Below are 15,053 nucleotides of genomic sequence, written 5' to 3' on the forward strand. Positions count from 1 at the left end.
CAAAATATGCCGTTTCACAACTTTTTATTTTCACCCTCAAATGTCATACCCACCTCCCTGGCAGCAGTATGCAGGTCACTGGAGCAGTTATTAGGGGGTGCAGTGGACTTCAGGCAGGTGGACCCAGGCCCATCCCCCCCCCCATCTGTTACACTTGTGCTGGTAAATGGGAGCCCTCCAAACCGCCCCCCAAACCCACTTTACCCACATGTAGGTGCCCCCCTTCACCCCTTAGGGCTATAGTAATGGTGTAGACTTGTGGGCAGTGGGTTTTGAGGGGGATTTGGGGGGCTCAACACCCAAGGGAAGGGTGCTATGCACCTGGGAGCTGTTTTACCTTGTTTTTTTTTTTTTTAAGTGCCCCCTAGGGTGCCCGGTTGGTGTCCTAGCATGTGAGGGGGACCAGTGCACTACGAATCCTGGCCCCTCCCACGAATAAATGTCTTGGAGTTATTCGATTTTGAGCTGGGCGCTTTCGGTTTCCATTATCGCTGAAAAACAAAAACGCCCAGCTCAAAAAAAGATAAACGTCCATGTTTTTCGAAAATACGCTTCGGTCCGCCCCTTCACGGACCTGTTCTCGGAGATAAACGCCCATGGAGATAGACGTTTCCGTTCGATTATGCCCCTTAATATTTCCTATTTTGATTTGAGATGCTTAGTGCAAAACATCCAAAGTCCAACTTAGACGTCATATCAAAACTGCCTCTCCATGTAACTTTGTACGTCTAAGTGCTTTAAAAAAAATATGCCTCCTTGTTTCCATTGTAAAATAAGCTTAAAATAGTCACATTTCTTTTTACAAAATTATCCCCAATAGTAGTATATTTGTACTTATTAGAATATGTTTTTTTTAATTTTAAACGAATGTATACAAATCAGTTCAAAAATGGTCTACCAATTATCAATCATATTTGCTAACACTGTAGTTAACAATGAATACAATAGTAATCATTTTAATGCGAAAACATTCTTTTAAGTTTCTCATTTGTGCTCTGTCTTTAACTGTAATATGCCAGCCTATAGGCTATGATAAAGCAATGGCCTACTATATTTAATACTGTTGCCATAAATCAGATGTTGCACTGTGCCCCGTAAGATATGTGTTGCATTTCATTTTTTTCTACTGTGCACAAAAGCAGGATAATCTGTTCTCACCATTGTAAAAAGGACCACTGTTGGCTTCTTTTCCACTAAGATTCAGCAGCCAGCAGACTGTAGAAAACTGAGTTTCACATCAAGATAATTTCATTGCGAGGGGTATGGAAAGTGTTGATTTATGGAAAAATAACTGCAATCAACTCATGAGTGTGATCCAGGAGATTGTAATTGACTAGAATATGATGCTCTGCCAAAAGAACTGGCAGAAAGTAATATTTATTTTAGTTACACTTAACAGAGCTGTGTATGTGGGGGGTGGGGGGAGAGGATGCATCTAAATGTATTACACAAGTCAATTAATAGGAGTTGCGAGAGGTTTTGCCTTGGTTGGGGATATATGGTAGCCTTAGAGCAGTGTTTCTAAGTCCTGTCCTGGAATACCCCTTGTCAGTCAGGTTTTCAGGATATTCACAGTGAATACGCATGAAAGAGATTTGCATATAATGGAGGCAGTGTATGCAAATCAAGTTCAGGATAATCCGACAAAGGCGGAGAACTCAAACATCCCACGGAGAAACACAGAATAGAAGAGAGAGTGGGATGTTTGACCACTGAAACCAAACACTGGAAAGGTGGATTTTTCAAGAAACAAACGTTTATTAAATCAAAAGACTCGACACAAACGTTGTGTTTCGGCTACTAGGCCTACATCAGGAGTCTCAGTTAGTGGCGAGCATCTGATGCACGAATGTAGTGGAATATTGAATAAAGTTGGTCTTTAAAAAGCGTTTGCCAAATTTTACTTATCGCTCACTGTGTTTTTTTCGCGAAGGTCTTTTTAAAAACCAACTTTATTCAATATTCCACTACATCCGTGCATCAGATGCTCTCCACTAACTGAGACTCCTGATGCAGGCCCAGCGGCCGAAACACAACGTTTGTGTTGAGTCTTTTGATTTAATAAACGTTTGTTTCTTGAAGAATCCACCTTTCCAGTGTTTGGCTTCAGTGGTCAAACATCCCACTCTCTCTCTTCTATTCTGCAAATCAAGTTCATACATACATATTCATTGTGGATACCCTGAAAACCTAACTGGCAAGGGGTACCCCAGGACTGGACTGGGAAACACTGCCTTAGAGGATAAGTAACACCCATGATGAATTTGAAGAAATATGTCACTGAATATGGTTTAATGCAGGAATATGTCGCATGACAGATGCAAATTTTATGTGGCACCCAGCGGGGGCAGAACCAGCCTTTTTAATACCGGTCCCACATTATAGTGGCAATTAGTGTGCAGTACCTGGCCACAGTTAACGCAGGGGCTCTTACTGCCTCCTATTTAGGAGCCGCTAAGTGTTTACATGTTAACTTTATGTTGGCCAGTTAGCACAGATTTAGTGTAACATGCTAGCCCCTAATTCTATAAAAGTCACTAAAAATTGCATGTGCAAATTTGGGCACACAATTTAATTGCATAATGAGGTCATTAGCACCAGTAATGGGCTTTTAACAAACAATTATTGGCATTAATTAGATTTAATTGGGATATATGCGCATAAAGTTGTTTTTTTACCACAGCTGGGGAAAAAGGGCTTTTTTAAATGGGGCAGTAAATGGCCGTGAGCTCAAAGTAAAAGTAGTGTATGGCTATTTAGCAGCCTGAGCCCTTACTAGTACTACTATTACTCAACATTTCTAAAGTGCTACCAGACTTACGCAGCGCTGTACAGTCAAACATGAAGAGAGAGACAGTCCCTGCTCAAAAGAGCTTACAATCTAAAGGACATAACAACAGAGACAATCAAATTAGGACAGCATAGCACATCTGATTACACAATAGTTCATAGGGACAGATTAATAGATCTAAACAGCTAAAGACAATTAAGGTATGCAAATGCATAATACAGACAGATTGGTAGTGGTGTTGAATAGAGGAGTAATGGTAAGGTTAAGTGCCCAAAGCAGAGTCGAAAAGATGGGCTTTGAGCAAGGATTTGAAGATGGGTAGGAATGGGGCCAGACGTATCAGTTCAGGAAGTCTATTACCACAAGAGTAGCGTGTGAGCCCTTACTACCACCCCATGACCTAGCAGTAAGGGCTCACGCGCTACTCTTGTGGTAACCAAGCAGGATGTGCCAATGTGGCCGTGCCGCCAATTACCATTGGGAACACACCTCACGGTAGAAAATAGAAAAATATTTTCTACCATGGGAAACAGTGTGCGCCAACTTTGAAGCTACCGCTGGGCGCCCGAACTATCCCGGTGGTAGTGTTCAATTGGTGTGCGCTAGCCACGCATTAGCCCTAACGCTGCTTAGTTAAAGGGCCCCTAAGTGCTTCATCCATTTATTAAAAGGATCCCTATCTTTGAATTCCACAAATCTGTTAAAGGTAAATTCCCTTAGGCAGTATGGCTGTCATTCACCAACGAATTAGCTATAGCTTTTGGTAAACTCTTCCCACTAAAAATGAACTTTTCTTCATTGTCTTAGCATATGATGTGAAGCACTCTATCACTTCTTGTTTGTCTCCATTTATTAAAAGGATCCCTATCTTTGAATTCCACAAATCTGTTAAAGGTAAATTCCCTTAGGCAGTATGGCTGTCATTCACCAACGAATTAGCTATAGCTTTTGGTAAACTCTTCCCACTAAAAATGAACTTTTCTTCATTGTCTTAGCATATGATGTGAAGCACTCTATCACTTCTTGTTTGTCTTCTGAGTTAGTGCAATACAGCTGCATTTTATCAGTGTTCAGGAACTTTGTATTTCTTCCCCACTCACTACCAAGTTTATACAGTGTCAGATATTGAATAAACAATGACACAATCGCCTGCAGCGTGCTATGTATAGCCTACATTTCAGAAATATCAAATACACTCTGGAGAAAGCACACTGTAGTACCTGAACTTCGAGGTACAATTTGATTAATTTATAATTTGGGAATAAGAGCCAAGAATTAAGAAAAGGAAACAGTTCCCAAAATAACTGGCTATTCAAGGAGGTGATTCATTTCTGTAAAGAACTGACTTGATAGCTGAAAACATAGCAGGCACAGTTGTGTGAGCGAGCGGCTTAACATTTCTAAAATTTCTAAAGGCAGCAGTGAAAAGTGGACTGGCTGGGTGTCTCTTAGCGCCCCCTAGATGCTGACCAGAAACTGCAAGTGTATAGGATCCCCCTCCCCCCAAACATCGTTCGCCAAGACTGCTGCAAATTGCATTCTTTTTCTGAACAGAAACAAACCTTTCTAAGCAGCTCCATTATGAACCCAACTATGGTTATGGTAGCACTGTACATACAATAACATCAGGTCAAGTCCTCATCACACTAGCCTCAAAAGCAGCAATGACTAACATAAGAACATAAGAATAGCCAATACTGAGTCAGACCAATGGTCCACCCAGCTCAGTATCCTGCTTCCAACAGCAGCGAATTCAGGTCATTAGTAAGCAGCAGAAACCCAAATAGTAACAACATTTCATGCTACCAAATCTGGGGCAAGAAGTGGCTTCCCCATGTCTATCTCAATAGTAGACTATGGACTTTCCCTCCAGGAACTTGTCCAAACCTTTTCAAACCCAGATACGCTGCTATTTACTGGTACAATTTGTGTTTTTACAGCTACTGTGCTAGTGTAGGTTATTTTGCTACATGCCCCATTTTATACAATGTGACAGGGGCCCTTTTACTAAAGTGGGTTAGATCTTACAGCTACCATGCTTTATGCAAATAAATAAATAAATTGAATGTGGCAACTATTGGGATGTGCCCAGCATGTCCTTTTCTGTTTCTGAGTTATAATGTCCTTTAGTGCTGATTCTCTGGTCACAGTTAGTGCAATGCACTTAGCACCTCCTATTTGGGAGGTACTAAGTGGACTCCTAACTTTACATGTGCTGATTAGTGCGAGGTATGTGCTGTGCAGGACCTGCACAGGACCTGCACATTTTCTCTCCATGTCCTCTCTCCATCTATGATGCACCTAGTTACCTCCTGCTAACACAATATGCTCTTAGATGAGAATTTGTGCCTGCTAGTTGCTAAAGCAAAGCAGAAAGCGTTTCCACCCCCGTAGTAGCAGTTACCATGAGCTATTTCATGTGTTAACTGCCTAACACACTTTAGTATAAAGACCTCATAGTTATTGATAACGTGCATTAATGGTAAGAATAGTCATACTGGGTCAGATCAATGGTCCATCTAGCCCAGTATTCTGTTTCCAACAATGACCAAGCCAGGTCACAAGTACCTGGCAGAAACCCATTTAGTAGAAACACTTCATGATACCAAACCCAGGGCAAGCAGTGGCTTCCCCCATATCTATCTCAATAACCGACTATGGACTTTTCCTCCAGAAACTTGTCCAAATCTTTTTTTAAGCCCAGATACGCTAAGCACTGTTACCACATCCTCCTGCAGCGAGTTCCAGAGAATAACTATTAGTGAAAAAAAACTATTTCTTCCTATTTGTTTTAAAAGTATTTCCATGTAACTTCATTGAGTGTCCTCTAGGTTTTGTACTTTGTGAAAGAGTGAAAAATCAGTTCACTTCTGTCCATTCTACAGTACTCAGGATTTTACAGACCTCAATCATATCCCCCCCTCAGCCGTCCCTTTTCCAAGCTGAAGAGCACTAACCTCTTTAGCCTAAATCTAACTGTTAGTCAAAATTTTAAGGTTAACTTAATATGAATTGCTTTCAAATTTTAACTTGATAATAACACTAGGGTCAATATTCAGTCTGTGGTGGTAAGCAGCTAGTAAGCCACTCACAGCCACGAGCTGAGTTAACCCTGGATATTCAATGCTGGGGTATATCTGGCCTCTGGCATTAAACATCTGGGTTTGAGCAGCAACCTGGAGATAACCAGCCATCAGCCAATACTGAGACCAGGCAGATAACATTAGGACAGCCTTTTAGCTGTTCTAACTTTATCTGCTCACCTAACCAGTAAGCATACTGAATATCACCTCTAGCCGGTTATGCCCTGGCTGCACTCATGATCCACTTCTGACTTAGCTGGGTAGTGCTTTGGCAGTCAGAGGGGATATACAGAGACACTAAGGGCCAGATTCAGTCAATGGCACTCAAACGTAGGCATTGGAAAAAATCCACACTAACCCCTGGATTCTATATATCACGCCTACAGATGCACGCCGAAATCCAAGCATATTCTGTAACAATGCACGTAACTTGATTGGCTTATCAAGCAGTAATGATCACTAATTGGCAAAAATTTGAATTTACACACTCAACTTGCTAAGTGTATTCTGTAATGCAGTAAGCCTACTTCAAACACGTGCAGGCAAAAAGGGGTGTGGTTATGGGGAGCGGAAATGGGTGTTTCAAAATTTGTGTGTGTAGTTATACAATTGGCCCAGTGCACCTAAATGTCTGCGCTGGGATTTACGCCACATTTTCATTGGTGTAAATGGACGTGTGTAGTTTTGTGTGCTGGGATATCAACTAAGCGTATTCTATATACCGCGCCTAAATCTAGGTACCGCTTATAGAATACGCTTAGGTGGAAATGTTTTCTGTGCAGATTTTTTTGGCGCCATATCCACCCCTAAGTGCTATCCTATACCGGGTATTCTAGGCTGAGTGATCTTCATAGAGCAGCGCTTCCAGCAGAGTCACACACCTAAAGGTGGGTGAGAACGTAAGCCAGCTGATATTTGGTATAAATCCTGGTGCGCAAGTTGAGCAAATATCCCTGGTATTCTAAAACACTGCGGTTAAATACAAGGAAAGCCCCTGACCCTCGTGCCCCTCACATGGCCAAGCCCCATTTTGGGTTGCACGTGAGACGCTTTAGGTGCGCAGTGTTATAGAATAGCATGTAGGCAGATGCATACCTCACTAGTTACTCCCATCTCTAGATCATTTATAAATATGTTAAAAAGCAGTGGTCCCAGCACAGACCCCTGGGGAACCCCACTAACTACCCTTCTCCATTGAGAATACTGACCATTTAATCCTTTTCTCTGTTTTCTATCTTCTAACCAGTTTTAAATCCACAATAGGACATTACCTCCTATCAAATGACTTTCTAATTTCCTCAGGAGTCTTTCATGAGGTACTTTGTCAAATGCCTTTTGAAAATCCAGATACACAATATCAACCAGCTCACCTTTATCCACCCTTTCAAAGAAATGTAGTAGATTGGTTAGGCAAGATTCCCCTTCACTAAATCCATGTTGGCTTTGCCTCATTAATCCATGCTTATGAATATGCTGTGTAATTTTGTTCTTTATAATAGTCTCTACCATTTTGCCCGGCACCGACGTCAGGTTCACCGGTCTATAATTTCCCGGATCACCTCTGGAACCTTTTTAAAAGTTGGCGTTACATTGCCACCTCTTCGGGTACCATGCTTATCTCCTAGGATGTGAGTGTCTGTGCCCATAATAACTTTTATGGATCTTGATAGGGATATTCTTTGATCCTCTTACAGGCATGGATGTGTGTATGGATGTGCGACTACATTCTGGAAAGTAAGCTCCATACTCTTTGCTTGGAGCTTCTTATTCTGTTGCTAAACATATAGGGAACAATTCTGTAAGTCAGCATCTCCTTTTTGGTGCCCCAATGCAGTGCAGGGAGTGCCACTTTAACAGCATCAGAGCACCCGATGCCATTAGAGAACACTAGCACAAACCCACATTGGCGCACCATAAAGGCACATTCGCTTATGCCAAGTCAATGGCAAGAGTAGCAAAGCATGCCTAGATATGACAATTAACATGCACATCTGGTTCTGTAAGATGAATGGATTGATGGGTGACTCTCCCATGTCCCACCCATTCTTCACCCGCATCTTATGCCCCCTTTTCAATTGTGTGTGATGCCACTTACGTGCAAGCTTATAGACTAGTGCTTTGGGCAAGCAGCCAAGTGTTGCTTATTCTGCATTTACCTGCATCTGACATGTCCAAATGCAGGTGCTCCTTATGTAGAATTGCCCTCAAAGAAAGCATCTAAGCTCCAGAATAATCCCATGAGTAAAAATATAAAGATCCGCACTTGAAAAAATAGAAACCAAATTACTATAAAATGGATTGGCAAAATATTTCTTATGATAATAGAAATATAGAAACAGAAAAATGAAGGCAGATAAAGTGGAGGAGTGGCCTAGTGGTTAGAAGCACCCATCTTCTAATCCAGAGGTGGTGGGTTCAAATCCCACTGCGGTTCCTTGTGATCGTGGTCAATTCACTTAACCCTCCATTGCCTCAGGTACAAGCTTAGATTGTGAGCCCTCCAGGGACAGAAAAATACCCAATGTAACTCACCTTGAGCTACTACTGAAAAAGGTGTGTGCAAACCCCCCCCCCCCCAAAAAAAAAGACCACCTGGCCTATCCAGTCTGCCCATCTATGCCATCTACTCTCCCTTTCACCCCATTAGAGATCTTATGTACTTGTCCCAAGCTCTCCTGAATTCAGATTCAACTACTATTTTTGTCTCCACCATCTTTACCTGTATTATCTTTTTAAAAAAAACTAGAACTTATCAGAATCATGAGATCCAAAACCACAAATCCACCTTGCAGTAACGAACAACAAACAAGGTCAGCCTTTGCCTATGCTGTTAAGAAAGAGGAGCCAACAGGATTTCAAAAGTGGATTGAAGAATTTTGCTTTAGAACTTATGCCAAGCATCAGAGATGTGAACCAACCCATCTCACCTAGATACTAGCATATAATATGGGATGCTTGATTTGCAAGTTGAGATGTTAAAAACCGATAGCCCTCTTGACTACTTCACAAGTTAGAGCTCTTTCTACAATACCTTCCACTTGTTATAATGCCAGGTGTCTCCCAACCCTATTCCTATGGTAGACGTTTTTGGGGTTTTTTGTTTTACCATCTGAAACAAAAGTATTTGTGGTATCTGTTAGGAAAAAAACTGCACAGTTCAAATCTTAAAGACTCCAAGCTGCAGCTAACAAGAATGATTCAAAATTAAATGAAAACAGAAATGATTCTTAAGACTTTAACAGGGCTGCTGAACCCTTTTACAGAAACACTTCTCTCTGCTAAACGATCACATTCAGCAAACAAAGGGAGCTAGTTCCTCACCTCATCTTTAGAAAAGGTGTTGTACATAGAATAAATGAGACCATGTCGGAACTTACTGTAATAGCTAAAACATATATAAAACATATAATCTGTACCGGAAATGGTGAGCGCCATCACGGCATAATGTAAGCCACATTGAGCCTGCAAATAGGTGGGAAAATGTGGGATACAAATGCTACAAATAAATACAAATAAAAAATCTTATGAACTTCGGAGGCACAGAACATTTTTTTTCAAATGCAAGTAAATCTACAGATGTTACACTAGTCAACATTGCAATATTCAATTTTGATTATCCTAAGACAACGCCTTTCATACATAGCTATAATATTTGTTGTAACTGTATAACTCTTATAACTTGGAGGTAAAAATGATAGGAAAGAAGGGTCCTAGATGGTGTGACAAATAACTCCAGATGTTAAGAAGTCAAGCCCCATCTCCAGGCAACATCTTGCAATTCACACTTCTAAAATCATTGGTTCACTTTGCTCTCCCTTACCTTCCAAACTCACAAACTGAAGTTAATTAAACACAGCAGTAAAACTTTTTGAGCTCTTTTCTTTCTTTACAATTACTTCTGTCGCCTTCTCTATGAGGCAACTGAGAATATAACTCAGCAGCTGAAGAAGATTGCTTACCAGTGCTAGGATCCAGGCTGTTTTAAAAAGAATAAGCAAAATGTTTCTCTGCATGACTGGAATATTTCTCTGCCTGACCGGATCCACTTAGAGAAGCATTAGGTTTGCTGTTGCTCCTCAAGCATTAGATCTAGGGATACAAGATCCACTTTTTGGTAAATAATCAGGATAAAAAAGTCAACTTTCTGCATTTGACAAAGCGGTCAAACTTTTCAGGAAGATAGAAGATGCCTGAGGAGGTGGTTATTCAGTGCTTAGCTCCAGCACACCAAGGGTTAATGGCATGAAGCAGTGATCCTCTCCTGTTCCCTGAATTCAGAAGCTGCCTTTCTTAGCAGCAGCTGAGAAACTTCCAGCTCTGGGTCTTGCTGTCCTTTCCTAATCACAGTAACACAGATTTCATCAGTTAAAAAAAAAAAAAATATATATATATATATATATACACACACCAGTAGGAACACTTTTGACAAAGATCTGCTGGCAATAAACAGGAGATCCATAAGGGGGAGATAAAGGGTGTAAAATTCATAATCAACAGGCAGAGAAGTGCAAGAGATATTAAGAAAATCACAGCACCTCTGGTACTGCTACTGGTCTCTGAGCAAACTGACATTTTGTTATGTTGTGCTGGCTGTTGTAGCACCAACATAAAAACATTCAAAACTAAGGTACTGCATTTGTACAGTTATATTTGTTTTTGACCAGCTTGCTACGTTTTCTTTCACAGAGTACAAGTACATTTCTAAATTTCAGAAAATAAAAAATATTTGCCGTTCAAGATTGCTTTTGTAATGTGTAATACAATTTTGTCAAAACTGAGTAGCTATAGAGGTTTGTACCATAGCATAAGTGTAATTTGGGGTGGGCATGAGGGTGGCACCCACCAAATATTGCAGTTGTTAATGTTGAATTGGTCCCCCCCCCCCATCCTTACTACCAATATGACTTCTTTACACTTTGCCCTCACTCAAAGTAAGCAGGTAAGCTATGCTTATTTATGGCAGTGAGACTATCAAAATAATTCCTCTGAAAATAACCTAATTCATATTTCATAACAGCCCCCATATGACTCATTCACATTTTATGTATTTGGAAAACTGTGTGTGTGTGTGTGTGTGTGTGTGTGTACCTTCTATAAACCACCTTGGCTGAATCACTCCATACAAGTGGTTAATAAATACCAATAATTAAAATGTGCACTTTTTTTAATGCACACACATCTTCCTATATACATATATACAATCTATCTCTACACACATACACACACAGAAATCCATGGGTCCAAATTTTGGAAAGCTCTATAGATTTTGCAGGTTTAAATTTGGTTCCTGAGGTGATCTGGGAAATTATAGACCAGTGAGCCTGACGTTGGTGCTGGGCAAAATGGTAGAGACTATTATAAAGAACAAAATTACACAGCATATACATAAGCACGGATGAATGAGACAAAGCCAACATGGATTTAGCGAAGGGAAATCTTCCTCATCAATCTACTACATTTCTTTCAAGGGGTGAACAAACATGTGGATAAAGGTGAGCCAGTCGATATTATGTATCTGGATTTTTAAAAGGCATTTGACAAAGTACCTCATGAAAGATTCCAGAGAAAATTAGAGAGTCATGGGATAGGAGGTAGTGTCCTAGTGTGGATTAAAAACTGGTTAAAAGATAGAAACAGAGAGTTTGGTTAAATAGTCAGTATTGTCAAAAAAGAAGGGTAGATAGTGGGGTTCTCCAGGGGTCTGTGCTGAGACCGTTGCTTTTTAACATATTTATAAATGATCTAGAGATGGGAGTAACTAGTGAAGTAATTACATTTGCTGACAGCACAAAGTTATTCAAGGCTGTTAAATCACAAGAGGATTGTGAAAATTTGCAAGAGGACCTTATGAGACCGGGCGTCTAAATGGTGGATGATGTTTAATGTGAGCAAATGTAAAGTGATGCATGTAGGAAAGAGGTGCAAGGTTCCATATTAGGAGTCACTGACCAGGAAAAGGATCTATGTGTCATCATTGATGATACTACTTTTATTCAGTTTCATCTGATGCTTGCAGAAGTAAAAAGTAAAAACGGAAGGGAGATGTAAATGATGATTCCTCAGTAAACCAAATGAAAGAGCAAAACTGGGAACAGGATTTTGCTATTGCAAACCTAGTCAAGCAAACAGTGGATCATCTCTTAAATGTTGCTATTCAGTGAATATAACCTATAAGAACAGTGGCGTTGCCTTTGTTTGTTGAACTGGTTAGTGGCCTCCAGCAAAACAGAACAGTGATGAGTTGGGTCACTTTAAAGTGGAAGATGAAGATGAAGCTGGTAGCAATTCTTGGTGAACAGACATATGTCTCTACCACAACAGACTGCACGTCATCCCATGGGAAATTTTACATAGGGGTAATTGTCCACTGGATTGATAAGATTCCTTAGGGAGGAAGTCTGCTTGTCTAGTTTTAAGATTGAAGGGTTCCCACACATTTGACATTCTTGCATCAATTCTCAAAGATATTCAAACAGAATTTGGTATCAGATTAAAAAGTGTTAGAACTACAATAGACAATGATTCCAACTCTGTGAAAGCCTTCTTTGTAATTGAACAGCATGATGGTGATAAAAGTAAAGCTGCTACTCTTGCCCTGGTGCAAGGCTTGGCTCGAGCGGCAATCTGAGAAATCCAGTGACTTTCCACATCACGGTGAGCTCCCGAAAATCTGCACCCACCTTCGTGGCGGTCACGCACTCAGTCACCTACAACCCTGCTTGGAACTGGGAGATCACATACTCCAACCAAGTGCGAGATTTGGATCGGGTGGCAATAAGATGAGCCGCTGCCCCAACACAAGTTACCGGACATGATCTTCTCCCTCGCATCAGAGCCAGCACCCATGAGGCACTTGAAATAGGCCTCAGAGCTCTGACCACACAAACCTAAGCCCAGGATCACAGACAGGCAAAGTGTGTGAGTCTGAACCAGGAGAGCAACCCTAATATCCAGTCAGTTGAGGGACTGATGACTGGACGGGGATCCAAAACGCCACAGCCGCCTCACCCGCCAGATCCCAGGAGACACTCTGAGTGACCCAACCTCATGCAGGACTGGACAATCATAGGACAAAAGAGACACAATGCTCCAATCACAGGTATGAGACACCACAAGGTCACACAACCGAAGAATGGAAGGCTCTGAACCATTCCCATACAGAACCTTCACGACCTCTATAACACTACAATCTAGGCCTCTATACCACCTGGGTGCCCCTAAACTGCTCCAGTACAGATCCTCATGACCTGGAATACCACTTTTCTAGCATGCCGGCCTCTCTACCTGGGTGCCCGCATGGCCATTTCCTGAAAAAAAAGTAAGACCTACCTTTTACCCGCTGTGATAAAAGGGGTGTTGACATGCATCAAAAAATCACCCCAATGCCAGCGCAGGCCCTCTTTTGCCGCAGCTTGGTAAAAGGGGCCCACAATGTAATGTGTCACATTCCACTCTGCAACTGCAACACACTACTGAAACTTCACCTAACTGTATATTGTAAGCCACATTGAACCACAACTTGCTTTTGGATAATAGTGGAATACAAGAATGCATAAATAAATAAAAATAAATAAATGAATATTGAAGATAAATATGAAGATGCAAATAATGAATTAGACAGCACTACTTCTAATGTAGACCATAATGACAACAATGATGATAAAAAATACACTTTGCTTTATGGAAGTCAAGTGTTTCAGAGATTCCCTTGATCATAACATGCAGATGCAGTCAGAAGACATCAGTAATATTGCAAAGTGGCCAGATTTGAAGGAACTTTTTATCAGACTGAACAATCCACTTTCTGCTAGCTGTGCTGGATTAATGACTCACAAGCACACTTGTATAAGTGACAGTCATGGGATTGTATTGTAGAGCAATAAAGTTGTTGGGTAAAAACATTAATAATAGTTGCATTCATTGTAGTTGTAGTACTTTTACTTTTTACTGAAAACATATTATATTGGGCAATAACTTTCTTACTTTTACTTAAGTACATTTTTAATGTGCTCTTCACCCAGTGGTGTGCTGGTAAATTTTTAACAACAGGCTCTCTCCCCGGTCCACCTCAGCGCCCCCCCCCCATCCACCTCTGCGCCCCCCTCCCACCTCTGCGCCCCCCCCCCCAAAATTGCAGAGCTGGCTATAGCCGGGGGGGGGGGGGGGCAATGCATTACTCTCTCCAGGAAAAAAAAATTAAATGATCCCAGGTTCCAATCTAATTCATGTTTAATATGGGATCAAATGCCATAAATAAGTAAATAAATATAAACTTTTAACGTTCAGCAACTGATTCTCAAAGTGGACATATTCCAAACACTATAATGAAAATAAAATTATTTTTTTCTACCTTTGTTGTCTGGTGACTTTGTTTCTCTGATCATGCTGGCCCAGTATCTGATTCTGCTGCTCTCTATCTGTTCCCTTGACTCCGTTTCCAGGGCTTCCTTTCCATTTATTTCTTTTCTTTCCTCCTTTCTTCTTCATTTCTGGTCCTCTGCAGACTTGACTGTACAGTGGATCCAGTTTCTGCCTATTTTCTCCATCCATGTGCATTTCTCTCCTCACTTCCTTTTCCCTCATCTAATCTCCTTCCTCTATCTTCCCTCCATGTCTAGCATTTCTTCTCTCTCCCTTCCCTCCCCTCCATCCATGTCCAGAATTTCTCTTGCTCTCCCCTCCATCCATGTCCTGAAACTCTTCTCTCCCCTACCCTCTTCTACCCATCCATGCCCAGCAATTCTCTTCTCTCCCCTGCCCCCCTCTACCCATCCATGCCCAGCAACTCTCTCCCCTGCCCCCCTCTGCCCATCCATGCCCAGCAATTCTCTCCCCTGCCTCCCTCTGCTATCCATGTGCAGCAATTCTCTCCCCCCTGCCTCCCTCTGCCCATCCATGCCCAGCAATTCTCTCTCCTGCCTCCATCTGTCCATCCATGCCCAGCAATTCTCTCCCCTGCCTCCCTCTGCCCATCCATGCCCAGCAATTCTCTCCCGTCAGAAGGCGGGACTAAGGGCGCAAACTCCTCAGAAGCAAGCAGGGAAGGCAGCTGGAGACGGGCAGCAGGGCTTTAAATAAGGTGGCGCTTCGAGGGAGGTAATTGAAACTGACGGATGGGAGCGGCAGGGGAGGGTAGGGGCGAAGGACATCGCTGGACATGGATGGGAGCGGGAGGGAAG

At 41.7% G+C, this 15,053-nt stretch overlaps 1 protein-coding gene across 1 annotated transcript in view; it reads right to left on the bottom strand.

Moving 5' to 3' along the window:
- Positions 1-10,119, bottom strand: part of VIPR2 (vasoactive intestinal peptide receptor 2) — a 167,773-nt gene extending 157,654 nt beyond the window's left edge. Inside the window, exon 1 of the mRNA XM_030198778.1 lies at positions 9,834-10,119. Coding sequence (XP_030054638.1) covers positions 9,834-9,887 — 54 coding nt within the window. The 5' untranslated portion in view covers positions 9,888-10,119. The remainder of the gene's footprint in view (positions 1-9,833) is intronic.
- Between the last annotated feature and the right edge of the window lie 4,934 nt (positions 10,120-15,053).

The sequence above is a fragment of the Microcaecilia unicolor genome, chromosome 1 (assembly GCF_901765095.1).
Source record: "Microcaecilia unicolor chromosome 1, aMicUni1.1, whole genome shotgun sequence".
NCBI classification, from domain to species: Eukaryota; Metazoa; Chordata; class Amphibia; order Gymnophiona; family Siphonopidae; genus Microcaecilia; species Microcaecilia unicolor.